This window comes from Phanerochaete carnosa, assembly GCF_000300595.1.
Source record: "Phanerochaete carnosa HHB-10118-sp unplaced genomic scaffold PHACAscaffold_2, whole genome shotgun sequence".
NCBI classification, from domain to species: Eukaryota; Fungi; Basidiomycota; class Agaricomycetes; order Polyporales; family Phanerochaetaceae; genus Phanerochaete; species Phanerochaete carnosa.
This window is the reverse complement of record NW_006767629.1, coordinates 1,930,265-1,944,798: the sequence shown is the minus strand read 5'-3', so window position 1 is coordinate 1,944,798 and position 14,534 is coordinate 1,930,265. Positions and strand designations below refer to the sequence as shown.

The 14,534-nt window shown below is 56.2% G+C and overlaps 6 protein-coding genes across 6 annotated transcripts; 2 read left to right on the top strand and 4 right to left on the bottom strand.

The window, feature by feature from the left end:
* Positions 1 to 38: 38 nt before the first annotated feature.
* Positions 39 to 2,304, bottom strand: PHACADRAFT_249717 (uncharacterized protein). Its single transcript, XM_007391812.1, has 5 exons — positions 2,108 to 2,304; positions 1,941 to 2,053; positions 1,440 to 1,881; positions 1,026 to 1,381; positions 39 to 970 (listed from the first exon to the last, which is right to left on the bottom strand). The coding sequence occupies exons 1-5, from the start codon at positions 2,265 to 2,267 to the stop codon at positions 107 to 109; spliced, it is 1,935 nt and encodes a 644-aa protein (XP_007391874.1). The 5' UTR covers positions 2,268 to 2,304; the 3' UTR covers positions 39 to 106.
* A 201-nt stretch (positions 2,305 to 2,505) lies between these two features.
* Positions 2,506 to 4,254, bottom strand: PHACADRAFT_249716 (uncharacterized protein). The gene is made up of 2 exons (XM_007391811.1): positions 3,791 to 4,254; positions 2,506 to 3,721 (listed from the first exon to the last, which is right to left on the bottom strand). Exons 1-2 carry the CDS (start codon positions 4,164 to 4,166, stop codon positions 2,655 to 2,657), a joined length of 1,443 nt encoding a protein of 480 aa, XP_007391873.1. The 5' UTR covers positions 4,167 to 4,254; the 3' UTR covers positions 2,506 to 2,654.
* An 860-nt stretch (positions 4,255 to 5,114) lies between these two features.
* Positions 5,115 to 6,327, top strand: PHACADRAFT_249714 (uncharacterized protein). The gene is made up of 2 exons (XM_007391810.1): positions 5,115 to 5,401; positions 5,461 to 6,327. Exons 1-2 carry the CDS (start codon positions 5,364 to 5,366, stop codon positions 6,251 to 6,253), a joined length of 831 nt encoding a protein of 276 aa, XP_007391872.1. The 5' UTR covers positions 5,115 to 5,363; the 3' UTR covers positions 6,254 to 6,327.
* Positions 6,328 to 6,997: 670 nt separating this feature from the next.
* On the bottom strand, positions 6,998 to 8,518 carry PHACADRAFT_249711 (uncharacterized protein). The gene is made up of 4 exons (XM_007391809.1): positions 8,075 to 8,518; positions 7,648 to 8,013; positions 7,245 to 7,588; positions 6,998 to 7,190 (listed from the first exon to the last, which is right to left on the bottom strand). Exons 1-4 carry the CDS (start codon positions 8,195 to 8,197, stop codon positions 7,118 to 7,120), a joined length of 906 nt encoding a protein of 301 aa, XP_007391871.1. The 5' UTR covers positions 8,198 to 8,518; the 3' UTR covers positions 6,998 to 7,117.
* A 112-nt stretch (positions 8,519 to 8,630) lies between these two features.
* PHACADRAFT_136862 (uncharacterized protein) lies at positions 8,631 to 12,648 on the top strand. Its single transcript, XM_007391808.1, has 11 exons — positions 8,631 to 8,943; positions 8,999 to 9,536; positions 9,587 to 9,950; positions 10,004 to 10,096; positions 10,146 to 10,282; positions 10,346 to 10,427; positions 10,479 to 10,747; positions 10,798 to 10,917; positions 10,970 to 11,079; positions 11,131 to 11,501; positions 11,557 to 12,648. Exons 1-11 carry the CDS (start codon positions 8,696 to 8,698, stop codon positions 11,685 to 11,687), a joined length of 2,463 nt encoding a protein of 820 aa, XP_007391870.1. The 5' UTR covers positions 8,631 to 8,695; the 3' UTR covers positions 11,688 to 12,648.
* A 181-nt stretch (positions 12,649 to 12,829) lies between these two features.
* PHACADRAFT_205508 (uncharacterized protein) lies at positions 12,830 to 13,672 on the bottom strand (the record flags this gene model as incomplete). Its single annotated transcript, XM_007391807.1, has 3 exons — positions 13,442 to 13,672; positions 13,084 to 13,386; positions 12,830 to 13,023 (listed from the first exon to the last, which is right to left on the bottom strand). Coding segments are annotated over exons 1-3 (582 nt in total), but the record flags the coding sequence as incomplete, so codon positions are not given.
* Between the last annotated feature and the right edge of the window lie 862 nt (positions 13,673 to 14,534).

Here is a 14,534-nt window from a genome sequence, read left to right as displayed (position 1 = left end):
TTCAGTTCGTCTACGGAAAATAAGATAACACTCCAGCGGAAGGTATATGCATTAACAAGAGCGGCCCGTGGTGGCATATATAAGGATACAACACAACCATGGTATCCTAAAACATATTCGCGAGCTTGCTAGCCGCCTCCCTGGCATCAAGCCTGGGCCTCGTAGGCTGCACTCTCACAGACGCGCTCATGTACGACGGCTTGACCATGCCCAGCGGGTCCAGGTCGTCTGGCCGTCCGTTAGCCACAGACGCCGACGAGTGCAACGGCGACTCGAACGAGGCGGACTGTGCGAGGGGATGGGGCGAGCTCGTGCGGGCAGAGTGCAATGGTGACTGCGCTCTCACAGAAGGCGGGCGGTTCGGTGAGCTGGGATCGGCGAGCGGGCCCAGCGGTGACGGTGTAGGCTTCACAAACATGGATTTCGTGCCGTCTACAAGGCGGCCGCCGAGGGGTGGTCCATCGCTGACGGGAGAGGTGAATGATGAAGGTTTAGCTGACTGCGAAACCGGGGACGATGGACCAGCGCCGGGTGATTGCAGAGGACTGTTGGCAGCAACAGAAGGAAGTGTGGGGGTATACCTCTGCAAGGGCGATGCAGAACGCGCCGATAGGGGTCCTGAGACAGAGGGAGTAGTGGAAGATGTACGACCCTCGTTGGAAACAGGAGCAGTATTCAATGGTGGTGGAACAGGTCTGGAAAAGTCTTCCAATGGCGGGACATGGCTTGGTCGCGGCGTCGTGACGGGTTTCTGGAGTACATGCTTCTTGTCTGCGTTCTGGACGTCAGGCCGCAGGGCCTCGAGCTCGCGGAGATGTTGCCGCTCGTACATGATTGAAGACCGGACGTGCTCAATGAGGGCTGTTGTGACGTCCTCTGCCACCAGACGCTTATGCCTGGCCAATGCACGATGGAGGTTTTGTGAGATGCCCTCTGCGCGACGAGCAAGAATTTGTTCGTATCTCTCCGCCTGGCGGACATACATAGGATTAGCCAACAACGCATCAAAGTTACAGTACACATACCTCCTCAAGATCCTCCAAAGCCTCGTCCACCCTCTCTGCGCCAATATTACGACTGGCTTTCAAACGTTCGATATTTCGACGTTTCGAGATCGTGGTCTTCACGGCCGCCTGGTATTCCTCCAGCACCGATGTTCGCTGCTGCAGGATTTCTTTGGCGGAGCGCGCGTTCAACCCTTGGTAGCCAAGTGTGTCTCCTATGATAACACACTCGCTGATGCCCTGCGCCTGGTCGAGGTCTGACAAGCTGTGGTATGTTCGCCCAAGCTTGCGCAGCGCATTGCCCAGAGGCGGGTGAGCCTCTGTCGTGGCGACGTTCACGAGTTTGTTGCCGACATCTGATCTCACAGCCCCGAGCGCTGCGCAGAGATGTCAATTTGTGAAGGTTGACGCGGAGAAGAAACTACGATGACGTACACTTTTGCACCTTCGAAAGCTTGTCGATGGCCTTGGCCGCCTCGAAGAACTGGGTCTCCAGCTTGGTGAGCTCAAAGCGTGCCCGTTGCAGCTCCTCGTCTTCGTCCGGCACGTTGCGCCGAATCAAGCTGAAGCCAGAGGAGGCCTTCTTGCGTGTCACAGGTGTCGGCTGGTACCCAAAGTCGCTCTCAATAAATGACCGCAGCTCTTCCTCCTGCATGAGGATAGGGTCCTCGCAGATGCGGGTCAACCACCGCTGGAGCATGATCCTCACGAGCCTGTCATCTTCCTCGTCTGTTGGGGCGGACGTTTGTGCGAGGGGGAGCGCGGGGATGATCGTTTGCGGGTTGTTGTGGATGATGGCATCGTAAAACTGCTGGAATTCAAGGTATGATCGCGAGGCGTTGCGGTAGGTTGTGCCCGAGAAGTTGGACAGGTTAGTCTAGATACGCAGCGGCCTGTGAGAATCTGGACACCACGCATAACTGTGTGCGCACGCACCTGAGCGTCGAACTTCACAAGAATGTCTCTTCTGTTCCTGTCCAGTCCGGTGATTCGCACCTTGAGGTAAGGCTCCGCCTTCTCATACTTGACACCGTTCGAGCCGGTCGTTGCTGTGGGGGAGATAAGACCAGGCTCGGGTGCACCATATATCTGAGGTTGTCTACCATTCCAGCCAGCGTTCCTTTCGTCCGGGGTTTGTGGGCGTGACGAGGGGCGCGAAGACGGCCGCGGGAGATTGGGTATTGGTGTGTTTGGCGTGCGTGGCGTCGTGGGCCATGGGGGCTGCGCCTCCTCGCCGAATGTCGAGCTGAGGGGGTCGAACATGTCGATTGTCGCCAGTGTGGCTGGTGTGCGGCGAGGTCGCCCGAGTGGAAGTTGTGGACAACGTAGAAATGCTCCAAGTGTTCTCGCGCTTGGGGCATGCCGGCTCACTGACACGCTCGCTTCGTGCCGGTCTTTCAAGCACCGCAGTCGAGTCTCGACCCGTGCACTGCAGCTCCCCGTTTGCGCAGACTGCGCTATCCATACAGTATAATTTGCGAAACAGTTTGTGTCCATAGTATCTTTCTACATTTCTCCTGGTGTGTAGTACGCAGTACGGCTGCTTGTATGGTAGTATGATCGTCTGGACAAATCCGACAGACAATGCAATAGATATAAAGGCTCCGCCTATCTCAAGTTTTCAGCTTTTCTCGAGAAGACGTCGAGATACTACAAATCGTCGTCCTCTTCTCCCGTGGCAATCAGCGGCAGCATATGACCCATCCGAAGAACTTTCGTCCGCAGGTACTTATCCAGGTCCTCGCCATATACTGCTCCCCCACCTATCATCGTCGCGCCCGCTCCCCTCTTCGCCCATGTCTCCGTCTTCACAGACTGGTTGACCAGGACCGCGTCGTGCTGCCGGCACGCCCAGCTACGGGGCACCATCGGCACGCGCTCTACGACTCTAATGCCCTCCTTCGACAACGCCTGCATCTTGTCCGGGTTGTTCGTCAGTACGCGCACGCCCTCGCCAGTCACCGTGCCCAGGCCCAGGTCGCACAGTATCGCCGCCGCGATCTCGTAGCCGCGTTCGTCTGCCTTGTGGCCCAGCATCAGGTTTGCGGTCACGGTGTCGTGCCCGAGGTCCTGGAGGTTGTAGGCGCGGATCTTCGAAAGTAGGCCGATGCCGCGGCCCTCCTGGCGCAGGTACACGACCACGCCGCGCCCTGGGATCGTCGTCGGCTCTGCGGACGCGGTGGAGGGGGGAATGGGGATGGGTTGGGAGATCTGGCGTATCGCCTCGTCTAGCTGCTCTCCGCAGTCGCAACGCATGCTACCGATGGTCTCTCCGGTGAAACATTCCGAATGAACGCGGATGAGGGGAGATGGTATCGAATCCGTCGTGATGGTGGGTCGCGCCTGCGACGGAGTGGATGGTATCTGGGAATCCTTGGACAGACGTCCGACATAGGCACCGCGAGTGATACGTTCCATTTCCGTCTCATTGTCGCTCCATATGGCATCCAGGGACTGACTCCGTATTGGCGGTGCGAGATTATGGGTATGGGATGGTCCCGACAACTGCGCAGGATCCACCACTATTGCAAGATGTTCCTTGGAATCATGATTGTTGTGGTATAGGTGCAGAAACACTGGTCCGTGAGGAGTGGGAACGCGAGTCCTAGCCATGCATTTCACCTCGAGCGGAGGTTTCACGGGGTCTGCGGAGGCGGGAGGTGCGGAGGTAACCGATGCCGGCAATGGAGAGCTCGCAGGAGCGTCTGCATTCAACGCAGGTGGGTGCTGCACTCCGGACTAAGCGGTTTGTTAAACTCAAGCGCACGTATTCTGACTAACCTTTGCAGTCTCCTGCTGCTCGTCGACCGCAACGCCCTCCCTTTTCAGCCGCTGGCTGCGCGGCTCTTGTCTGCTCACGTACTTGAGTCGTGGCCGCCGCTGCCCCACGGTGTTCGCCGTCTCTGGCTGCCACTTTGTCCAATCGTAGGCCCCCTCGGCGCGCGGGTCTCCGACGGCTGGGAAAAAGTCGTGCGCGTAGTGGTTGCGGGTGACTTGGGGGCCTGAAGAGTAGACAGCAGCGAGCATCAAGGGGTCGAGGTCTGCGTCTCGACGCTTGAAACCATGTTTTGCGACGGGCAAGTCAGGGGATGTCAGGAAATCGAGCAAAGCGAGGTCCGACATGCCGAGGTCGATGCCGTTGAGCTCATTGTGGAACGGCATGCTGTCGAGGGGACGACGGCGGAGGGGGAGCGGTGACCAGTGAGGAGGTATACTGTGATAGACCGGTAGGAATTTGGTGGAATGCTATGGGTATTTGTATGAAGGGTCTCGTCCGGAGTACCGCGTCGGGTCGCTTCATCCCGAGGCACATGCCAAGGCGCCCATGTCAGAGCGCTGACTCAGCCAATCGCCTTACAGTATGCCTCGACAAGCTCATCAGCTTTTACCAAAAACTACTGACCTGCGTAACGCGCTCGTACTTACAGCTTCGTAAGCTACTCTGGCTTATTTTATTTTATTTTATCTTGTCTGGAATTTCTTGCCCAGCGCTGCAATCCCGATGAATGCTTGTAAACGACAGGGAACCCATCTTTCCTGGCTGTCCTCCACATGCGCACAGTGACTGAGCTCCTGCTTTGTCCGGAGTTGTGGTTCATGCCGAACAATTCACCATCGTTCCGACGGCTAGATCAAAGACTATAGCAGAAGCAGCAGGAGGCGTACGAGGACCCGCGTCCTTGGCGGTAGCTACACTCGGTGCACTGAATAGTGTTCGCAACTCGCCGTTGAGTACCTAGTTCGTTCATTTAATGGTGGAAAAGGGTCAACAGCCGCTCCGACGACCTCGAGAGCTGAGCGCCGAGCGCCGAGCACATGTCCCGAAGGAGCTGGCCACACGCCGACGGGACTATAAGTATAGCCGCGGGGAAAGTTTCGCAGAGCCGCTGCCCGCTCGAAACTTGTCTCACCATCGCGCGACGCTAATTTCACTGAATCAAAAGTTCTTCAGATAGTTACCAAAACAGAAGACGCGGTGGAGGGAGTCGAGCTGCGCACTCACTCTCAGGCCTCAGGATGCACAAGCTGGGTGTAATCCTCCTGAGCTGATGGGACATTGTTGGGATCGTTCCTGCCTACCGCAATGTTGCCCGCCCGACCCCTTGCGGCGTGTTCCTAGGATCCTGATCCTGATCTCTGTCCATAAATACCGTCAGGCGCCTACGGGCCACGGTCGCCGCAAACGGGCCAATGTCCATCTTTGTTCCCACCGTGAACAAACTGCGTCGCTCCGGCATATAGCCAGAGTCTCGTGCACAATGCACGACCTTCGTCAGAACCACGATATATACCTGCCCTGGCCCTCCTAACTACCACTTGCTCTTTCCCACCTCGCCAGACTGACCGCACATGCGTACCATGGCCTTGGTCCTGGGGATGCTCTGCATGTCCGTTCAGTGAGTTGCAAATCAGTAGTAGATTCCCACATCGTTTCTGACTGCGCATTACGCTCCAGGTTTGCATTGGGACAGATGGCCAACGTCGCGTCGCCATCTGCAGAGTTTGAGGTTCTTGCCAAAACCCAGGACAGTCCGGATGTCTTGGACGCGATAACGTCGTCCGCTCCGGTGTCGTCCATTGAGGATGTTCCGTCGACATCGTCCACGAGGTCGTTTTCCTCGACGAGCAAGTCGCGTGCATCACTCAGCAAACCCACTCCCGCCGCAGGTGCCGCTGCCGATTCAGGCAGCAGCTTGTCGCAACAACCGCAGGCGGTCACTCTCAATCGCACCAGCACATCGCACTCCGTACAGCGGCCGCTCCCCACCGCTCCCTCGCCCGAATCCTTCCCGCACACCCAGCCGCTGCCGCCCCAGCATCCCCAGCCGGTACGGCACCCGCACCAGCCCCCAGCACGGCACAGCAGCAACAAGAGCGGGCTGATCGTCGGGATCGTCTTCGGCGTGCTCGGCGGCATCGTGGGCTGCTTCGTGCTCTTCGCGCTCGGCCGGTGCGTGAACAGCTGGCGCCGCACGCCCTCGCGCGACCGCGTGCGCTCGGTGGTCGATCGGCACTACCTCGAGCAGGAGATGCAGGAGCGCGAGCGCGAGGACATTGAGAGACGCGTGCGCGCCGCCATACACTTCCGCCGGCCGAAACCGCCCCCACCACCCCCATACCAGCATGCGCCTGCATACGACCAGGTCGTCGCCGCGCCCGAAGCATGTCGTGAGCCTACACCACCTCCACCCCCGACGCCAACGGAATACTCGCCGCCGACAGTCGCGCCACCACACTCGCCCTCATGATACATCTTGCATGCTCTGTCTTCCCTCGCTGTCGTTCTTTCTTGCATAGCATACTTCGTTCCCGTACATCTCGCTCATTAACATACAACACTCTGATGGACTCTGTAGAACTATGTCGCACGGACTAATATCGCTCTTCAACTTGGTATCGTGCTTGTCGGGTGCTGCGGGCTGGCAGCCGGCCTTGCAATAACCGTAGCTGCGGGAAAGTGACGCATTGGACTCTACGCGGACAATATGAATGCTTTCGTCTGATGCAAACAACAAGACTTGCCTGCGCAGCTGTTGCAGAACACACGCAGCTGTCATTTAGGCATTCAGGAATCCCGCCTGCCGTCTGCAAGCTGTGCAAAAGCCACATGGTCAAGCAGACTTAGTCTATGTCCACACTATCCGGTCGGAATTGCAGACGCGTGTTAATTTCCGAGGCGGGCACCGTCCACATCGTCGCACGGCTTCTCTTAGCCACCTCTAGTCTCGCTTGGATGAGGATCACGCGCGGCCCACGGATGCTAAGCATGTCAAGGCGCATCTTAGCAGATGCAGTGCGAAATATCGGTACGGTAGCTGTGCGGAATTTGAGAAGTCTTACGAACAGGATCGAACCTAGATAACGCGCTGCTCCTTCTGACCTCATCTGAATCACTGCACAGCCACCCCGACCGACGACCTTACCACGCTAAACGCCACACGATAGGAAGATATTGAAATATATCCACGGTAACAGACAACGGTTGCTGTACGTGAGAAGCCGGGAGAAGCATCTATCAAGGGCACTGCGTATGGCAGAGGCACGTTCACACTGGAACCCGAACAGCAAACGCGACTGTGGCAATGGCTTGGCGTCATAATCAACAGCCTGGGTCACGAGGGCACCGAGCCAGCCACAGACGACAGTGCGGGCACGGAGGTCGGCCGCGGAGGCAGGAACGAGCGGCTGGAAGCGGCTCAGCAAGGTTTCCGCCAAGCGACAGCGCACGGCAGCACTCACCGGTTCAGCATAAGGCCCTTCAGAGCACGTATCTCGCGCCGTATTTCCTCTTCCTCCGGAGATAGCACGGTCGACATGCCATTGGCAGTGAAGCGAAGGTTAGACGGCATGGCGTAGAGCTGACTGCTCATGTACCCAGTGAAGTTTGAGAGCGCGTCATAGGTCTTCCGTATACTCGCGAGGTCTCTACTGGGACCCGGTAGCGCCTCGTGAAGGGCGGATAACGCTAACTGAAGCGCAGAGGGCGGAGGTGGAAGTGGGGCCTTGAACGACCACACGGATACATCGTCTGTGGTGTCCTGCTCGAACAGCACTGAGATTGACAGGACCTCCCATAGCTCATTCTAGAGATGTCATGGGTAAGTGTGCGATTGCTCATGCGGCTTGGTCTCGTCTGACGCACCTCAAACTTGCCCTCTTTCTCGGACTGGATCCAAGGAAATTTGGTTTCCAAGAGCTGTAATATCGCTTCTGCGGTCGCCTTTTGCTTCTTTGAGTTTATCTCCGCAATGGCGCGCTCCAGTAGCAGAATGTGCGGAATGTCGCGTGACTCGCCAGCAGCAGACGCGACATCATCAAGAGTCTTGCATTCCGCGTACGGCGGCTCCACTTTGTAGGCCGGTGGTAGTGGAAGCACAGCGAATGTCTCATTTTGTGTTGCTTTGAGTTCTTCAATGGAAGACGTGAGCCGAGTCAAGAGCGTTTTATGATGCGCTCTAAGGGAATGTCTCGCGTGGAATGTCTGCGCGATGCGGGGATATATGAACCGCTAACGACACCAGAAGGTTGGCGGAAGCAACTTCTGGTCGGAGTAGAGCACGATGACATACGAAGTAAATCAGGAGTAATGCAGCGGATCCTCCAGCGACCCATGTGGCAATCCTTAGAATCCCTACGAGGAGACCGGGCAAATTGGAAGGAGGTGGTTGCGGATATGTTCGCGGCGGCACCATAGGAGCCAACACGGGCTTTTATACAGGCTGTCAGGCCGCACATCCGATGCGCAGAGGTACGTCAAGGCACTTACTGTCTCTCGCAGCAACCCTTCTATCTCAGCATCGTTCAGACCCTTGTCTGTGAGGAACTTGCGTTTCGCTGAAAGATCCTCGTGCGCGACCTGCGGCGAACTCAGGAATGTTCTTGCGCGCTGCAAGAGTTCTGATCTATCTCCCATTTCAGGAGCAGGACGCGACACGTCGGTGCTCGGTTCACCACCAGCACTTCCGGCTTGTGGCGCTGTAGTCTCTGGAGGCGGCGGCGGCGGGACCTGTGCACCGTCGGACATGGTGGTGAGCCGGAGAAGAGCGTAATGCGGGGAAGCGCCGGGGAAGCTGGTGTCAGCATGTGATGAGCTACACATTGTTAAGCGTGTCCATGTGTTCGGCCGCGATCATGCAAAAAAAGGTATTTGTAAGACGCTGTCGCGAGTACAGGCCTTATCCCGGACAACCATGAGCGAGAAGGAGTCCGCGACCCATCCGGTCGACCTCAAGACCCTCGAGGAACAGCCCGCTACGCCTGTCCAGCCTCGTCGGAGCGAAGTTCGCACGAAGCTATGGCTGGTCGGTCTTGTAGCTGCGTATTGTCTCGCCAGAGTGGGGATCGCCGCCTGGAGTTATTCTGACGAGAACTGGCCGTACGATATTTACGAGTCCAGCCTTCAGATCCTGGACTCAGCAAAAACAGAGAAATTGTTCCTGTTAGTCCCAGTCGAAGCCGGAGTTCTTGCTGTATGGGCTGACGCGTCTCTCAAGGTCTGTGCCGGATGAAGCGAGTGCGTTGGCCGCATCCAGAGCTTTTGCCACGCACCCGCATCTTGCTGCGTCCGTAGAGGACTTCGCGGACGCCAAAGTGATCCTCAAGCTCTTCCAGGACGAATTCGACGTCTCCGCGCCTGAGACCGCGCCTGTCTTTTCGGCAGGCAGTGAGGCATCCAGGAATGCCACTCTCAGTATCAACAAGCTCACTGGCCCGTCAGCATGGATTGACGTCTACTACCCCATCATGAATACTCCTCTTGATCGCGCTCTGCAGATCATTAGCGAGGACGGCAAGACCGTCTGGGATGCAGACCTAGTCGAAGACGGCGATCCCTTGGACCCACTGGCAGCCATCTACAGGGATTACATTCCCACCTGGCATGGCTTGAGTCGTGACGGGGAGGTTGAAGGTCAACTCATCTACGCCAACTATGGTCGGAAGGAAGACTACGACGAACTCGTTGCAAAAGGTACCAACTTCACCGGAAAGATCGTCCTTACGCGCTACGGAGCGAACTTCAGAGGTCTTAAGGTAATTAGGTTCAGTTTGATCAGATATACTTGACCGCTGAATATCCATAGATCGAAGGGGCGCAGAGACTCGGTGCCGCTGGCGTGCTCATCTATACAGATCCTCGTGACGATGGGAGCGTGACAGTCGAGAATGGCTACGAAACCTACCCCGCTGGCCCAGCCAGGAACCCCACCTCTGTACAGCGCGGCTCCGTCCAATTCTTGTCGCTCTACCCTGGTGACCCGACCACCCCTGGATACCCCGCGTATGAAAACGCTACTCGCGTCGAAGGCGAGAATATCCCGAAGATTCCAAGCCTTCCTATCTCCTGGGCGAATGCTCAACGCCTCCTTGCCGAGATCTCGCATGACCACGATGCTCGGTCCTTGAATGGCGCGCCAAGCTGGAGGAAGATTCGCTTGGTCAACCATGGTGCGTCCCGTTCAGCCTGTCTCCACGCGGCTGGATACTCATTGAGTTGCCAGTGGACGACAAGGTCATGCCCATTTGGAATACTATGGCTGCCATTCCTGGACACATCAAGAACGAAACTGTGCTCATCGGGTGCCATCGTGATGGTCAGTTTGCGGTCCTCGGTTTCTCGCATTCTGGCTAACTTTCATGTAGCGTGGGTCATGGGTGCTGCCGACCCCACCTCTGGAACGGTGTCCTTGCATGAGGTAATTAAGGGCTTTGGTACCCTTCTGAGGAACGGCTGGAAACCCTTGAGGAATGTTGTTATCGCGAGCTGGGATGCGGAAGAGGTAATTGACATTTGGTATCCTTATTTGATTTTTGGCAGCTAACTCTTATATCATGATGTTAAGTACGGCCTCATCGGTAGCACAGAGTTCGCTGAGGACTTCGCTGAGTGGATCTCTGAGAATGTCGTCGCATATATCAACCTAGGTACGTGCTCGCTGACCTTGCCATCCAATCAACCTAATTTTCGTGTCGTAGATGTCTCCGTTAGCGGCTCCCAATGGAGCCCCTCAGCCTCGCCGTCGCTTGCACACCTGATTCGTCAGGTTGCCCTCGAGATTCCCCATCCTACTGACCCTGGAAAGACGCTTTGGGATGCACGCTCTGACAACGGCCCATACGCTGGCGATGCAGACTTGGAAGCCATCGAGATCTACGAGAAGGAGCAGCGAGCACAATCTCTCAGTACGGGCATCTATCCGCTTGGTTCCGGTAGTGACTACACAGCGTTCCTGCAAAGGCTTGGGGTATGTCAACTGTCAAGCTGTAGCTACTGGAAACGGGCTGACTCCACCAGATTGCGAGCATGGACCAGGGCTTTGCCCAGACACCGTCCGATGCGGTCTACCACTATCACTCCATCTATGATTCGCAGCGCTGGCAGGAGCTCTACGCCGATCCGGGCTTCCATCGTCATGTAAGCTTCGTTCTTGCGAGCCTTGTCAATTCATCTGCTCAACGATACCCAGGTGGCCGTCGCCAAGCATCTGGGCTTAGTCGCCCTACGGCTGACAGACGCCGTTATACTGCCCCTTAACACCTCACAATATGCGCTTGAGCTGGATGACTATCTGGAATTGTAAGTTAATCCCGACAGTGCGGCGTGATGCGTGTCTCACGACAGCTGCAGCGTGTTGAACGACGCGCCCTCCGACGTCGCTGCCTCTGTCGAATTCAAAGGCTTGCGCCACGCTTTCAAGAAGCTGCAACACGCCAGTCACAGACTCGACAAAGAGAAGGCCACCGCCGAGAAGCGGTTCAAGGAGCTCCTCGGCAAGCTGCCAAAGCGCGGGACGCCGTTCAACGGGCGTTGGTGGCAGCGCGTGTTGTGCATGCTCAAGGGCAAGCGGGACCCCATGCGCGAATTCATCAAGGCTGCGAAGCGCGTGCAGAAGGCGAATTCGAAGCTTGTGGCGTTTGAGAAGGGATTCATACACGAAGATGGAATCACAGATCGTGAATGGTACAGGCACCTCATTATTGCACCTGGCAAGTGGCTAGGTACGTGTTTTGCTCCCGTATCTGTTTCGGCGAGCGTACTGAGCTGCTGATCCAGGCTATGGTGCCACGCCTTTGCCCTCGATCTATGATGCGCTGGTGAACGAGAAGAACGTCACTCGCGCACGGCACGAGGTCAAGCGCGTACAGCATCTACTTCACAAGATGGCGGACACGATCGAGCCTTGATGGCGTTTCTGGATATCACAAATGATGTACTCGGGTGGTCTGCCTAGAATAATGGAAGTACAGTATATGTAGAAGCGCTGCGAATGTTGCATATGCGGGAACAAGAAATGGCTCAAGAAAGGGTCTGCAAATATAAAGGTATAGTGTACGGCGTTATGACACGCCCCGGAGTCGCCTCCAGCCTGCGGGATGGACATCTTCCAGATGCTTGACAAGGTCTTCGTGTTGTGTGGTCGGCATGGGTACCGGAGGCTCGTCCGTAACGGCTTTCACATTGCGGAACCTGCCAAATCGTCAAGCACTATCGTAAATAACGCACAAATGTAACGCTTACTGGCACATTTTGCACCACATCTTTCCCTCCTTCTCTTCAAACGCGATCTTGATGCAGACGTCGACGCGTACCAAACCATCTGCGTCCTTGTCGCCGTCATCGTCGTCCGTCTCCTCGTCTGCTTCTGGCGCGGGGGCTGGAAGCGGGACCTCAGCCTGGGGCTTCGGCGATGCGATATGCTGCTCCAGCTGCGAGAGTTGGTCCCCGAGAGTTGCGAGGTCGAGCGGGGGCTGCGCGAGCAGCACAGGTTCCCCGGCGGTCTGCGTCGTACGCCGTCGCTTCCGTACAGGTTCTTCACTAGCTACGGCGTCTTTGCTCACGCTCTCCGTAAGATCGATGGTGCCCCTGGCCCTTTGCGTAAAAGCAGGCACAGGAGACGGCTGGCCGACTGTCTGAGCAGGAACTATCCGGATAGTTCCAAGTCTCCCCGCCTGGGTAGGCGGGGTGATACGGATGGCACTAAGCCCGCTAGACTTTTGGGTTTTGCTTGCCGCATCTCCCACGTTGCTTGTTGTAGTCGATTCTGAGTTCCGTCGAGAGGCCGGTCTCGAGGAAGGCCTCGATTCGGGCCAATTAGACGGGGCCACATGGGACGGTACAATGGCCGTCGTCTAGCTCGACATCAGACAGGGCAGAAGCTATGGCAGGTGCTATCTTACCACCACTTGTCGACCAACACCCGGTGGGGGCTGCATTCCTGGGTCGGCCATGTGATAGTTTTGGATCACAGGCACTGGTATTGCAGCAGGCGGCGGCTGTATGATGAGTTCCAGGTAAGAACCTTTCGTGACCAGTGCGAACGTGACAGGTACCCTATTGAACGACAGCTCTGGGCTAGCTCCTGGGGCGCCGTCATACATCATAGGAACTCGGTGGTGACCATAAGGGTGGATTTCTGGGGCGTCACTGGCATAAGCAGGACCAACCGAGGCAAAGGGCGGCGGTTGCGGCGCCATTGGCGATGATATGTGCTGTGGTCCGTTGGCCACACCATTCTGTATTCTGCACAAACGATCGATAAGGCCCGCGAACTCCAAGATCCTTGAAATGACAGATGCGTACATACGATATAGGTGATCACGCTCCGATGTGATCTGCTTCAGCCACTCGTTCGTCCTGAAGAAATCGCGTTTGTACGCGTCCAGCTCCGCCTGAAGCTTCTGGATGTGTTGCTCGCGGAGATCTATGTCGCGGTGCAAAACGTGATTATCCGAGTGCAGCTTGACCGTCACCTCGTGAAATTCACGGTTCTGCTTTCGCAGCTCCTGTACCATGACACCTAATGAGGGAAAGTAGCCGAGTTCCGCGAGGCTCTGGTTCATGGTTTGCGACAAGACTCGGATCACTGTCGAGAGCATCTGTGCTCTGTTATATCTGTCATTTATGAGTGTTATCAGGCTGAAACGGAGGCGATACTCACTCTTCTGGTGGTACAGACTCGGCAACGGTGGACGTCGCCTCTGCCGATGCGCGCTGAGGTTCCTCGGCCTGCCCATCTGCCATCATATCCGCGCTGTCGACTTTGACGACCCCAGACACGAGGTTTTGAGTTTAGTGACGCGTCAGGGCGAATATATAGAGACCTCGGAGTATCTTGCTACCGTGGCCGTTGCAACAATCGAGCCTATCCCGCGAGTGTGAGTGACGGCGTTTTACTCCGAATTCGGAATAATTCCACAAACACCGACGCTGCCTGTTTTAGGAAAATTTCCGCCTTCGATCTTCAGATCTACCGGCCTTGCGCGCTCCCAGCTACTCGAGTCGACAGTTGGCTTTCGTATGAAATGCGAATGAGCACTGTCACGGTCGCATTACTAGCATGCCACTGACCCTCAGCTCTTAGCCTTGAAGCACACTCCACTTTCCATTGCGTCCTAATTAAACGCGAGCATCTTACATATTCGCGGTATGCGGAACCTTGCGGTCGACGTCGGCCAACGCAAACTTAGCCATTTACACGCGAACACTCATCATAATATTCCTCTTCGCATCGTGATAGTATGGTTTTTGCATCAATTCCAGTTCAATCCAAAGTAAGCCAATTTCTGGGGTTTCGTTCTGCGCGTTGTTAACGATTTGTTCCAGTGGTCAAGGCGTCCAGAGCTCACACCTCCAGACTGGGTGCTGACTATAATCGTCGCAGCAGGCAGTCATTATCTGCTGCTTCATCCTCAACTTGCAGCAGTTCAACTAGGACACGGAAACCTCTCTGCTTCAAGCACACAGACGGCTGATCGCGCGCAGGTGCCCTTAGGCGCACCGCCTATTTACGCGTTCACGTTTTATCACGAAGAGCAATAGTTTTGTATACAGTATAGGACCACTCCTTGGGACACCTGATCAATATTTGCTTCCCCTTCGTATGTCTCTCGCATATAAATAATAAATAAATCGCATTATATTACTACAACATATGAGATACCTCAGTGAAAAGCTGCAAGGCGGGGGGACGGAGGCTGAAGTCAAGGCGAAGGACACAAGACGGAGGTGGCCCAGGACAGTGGCTACCACTA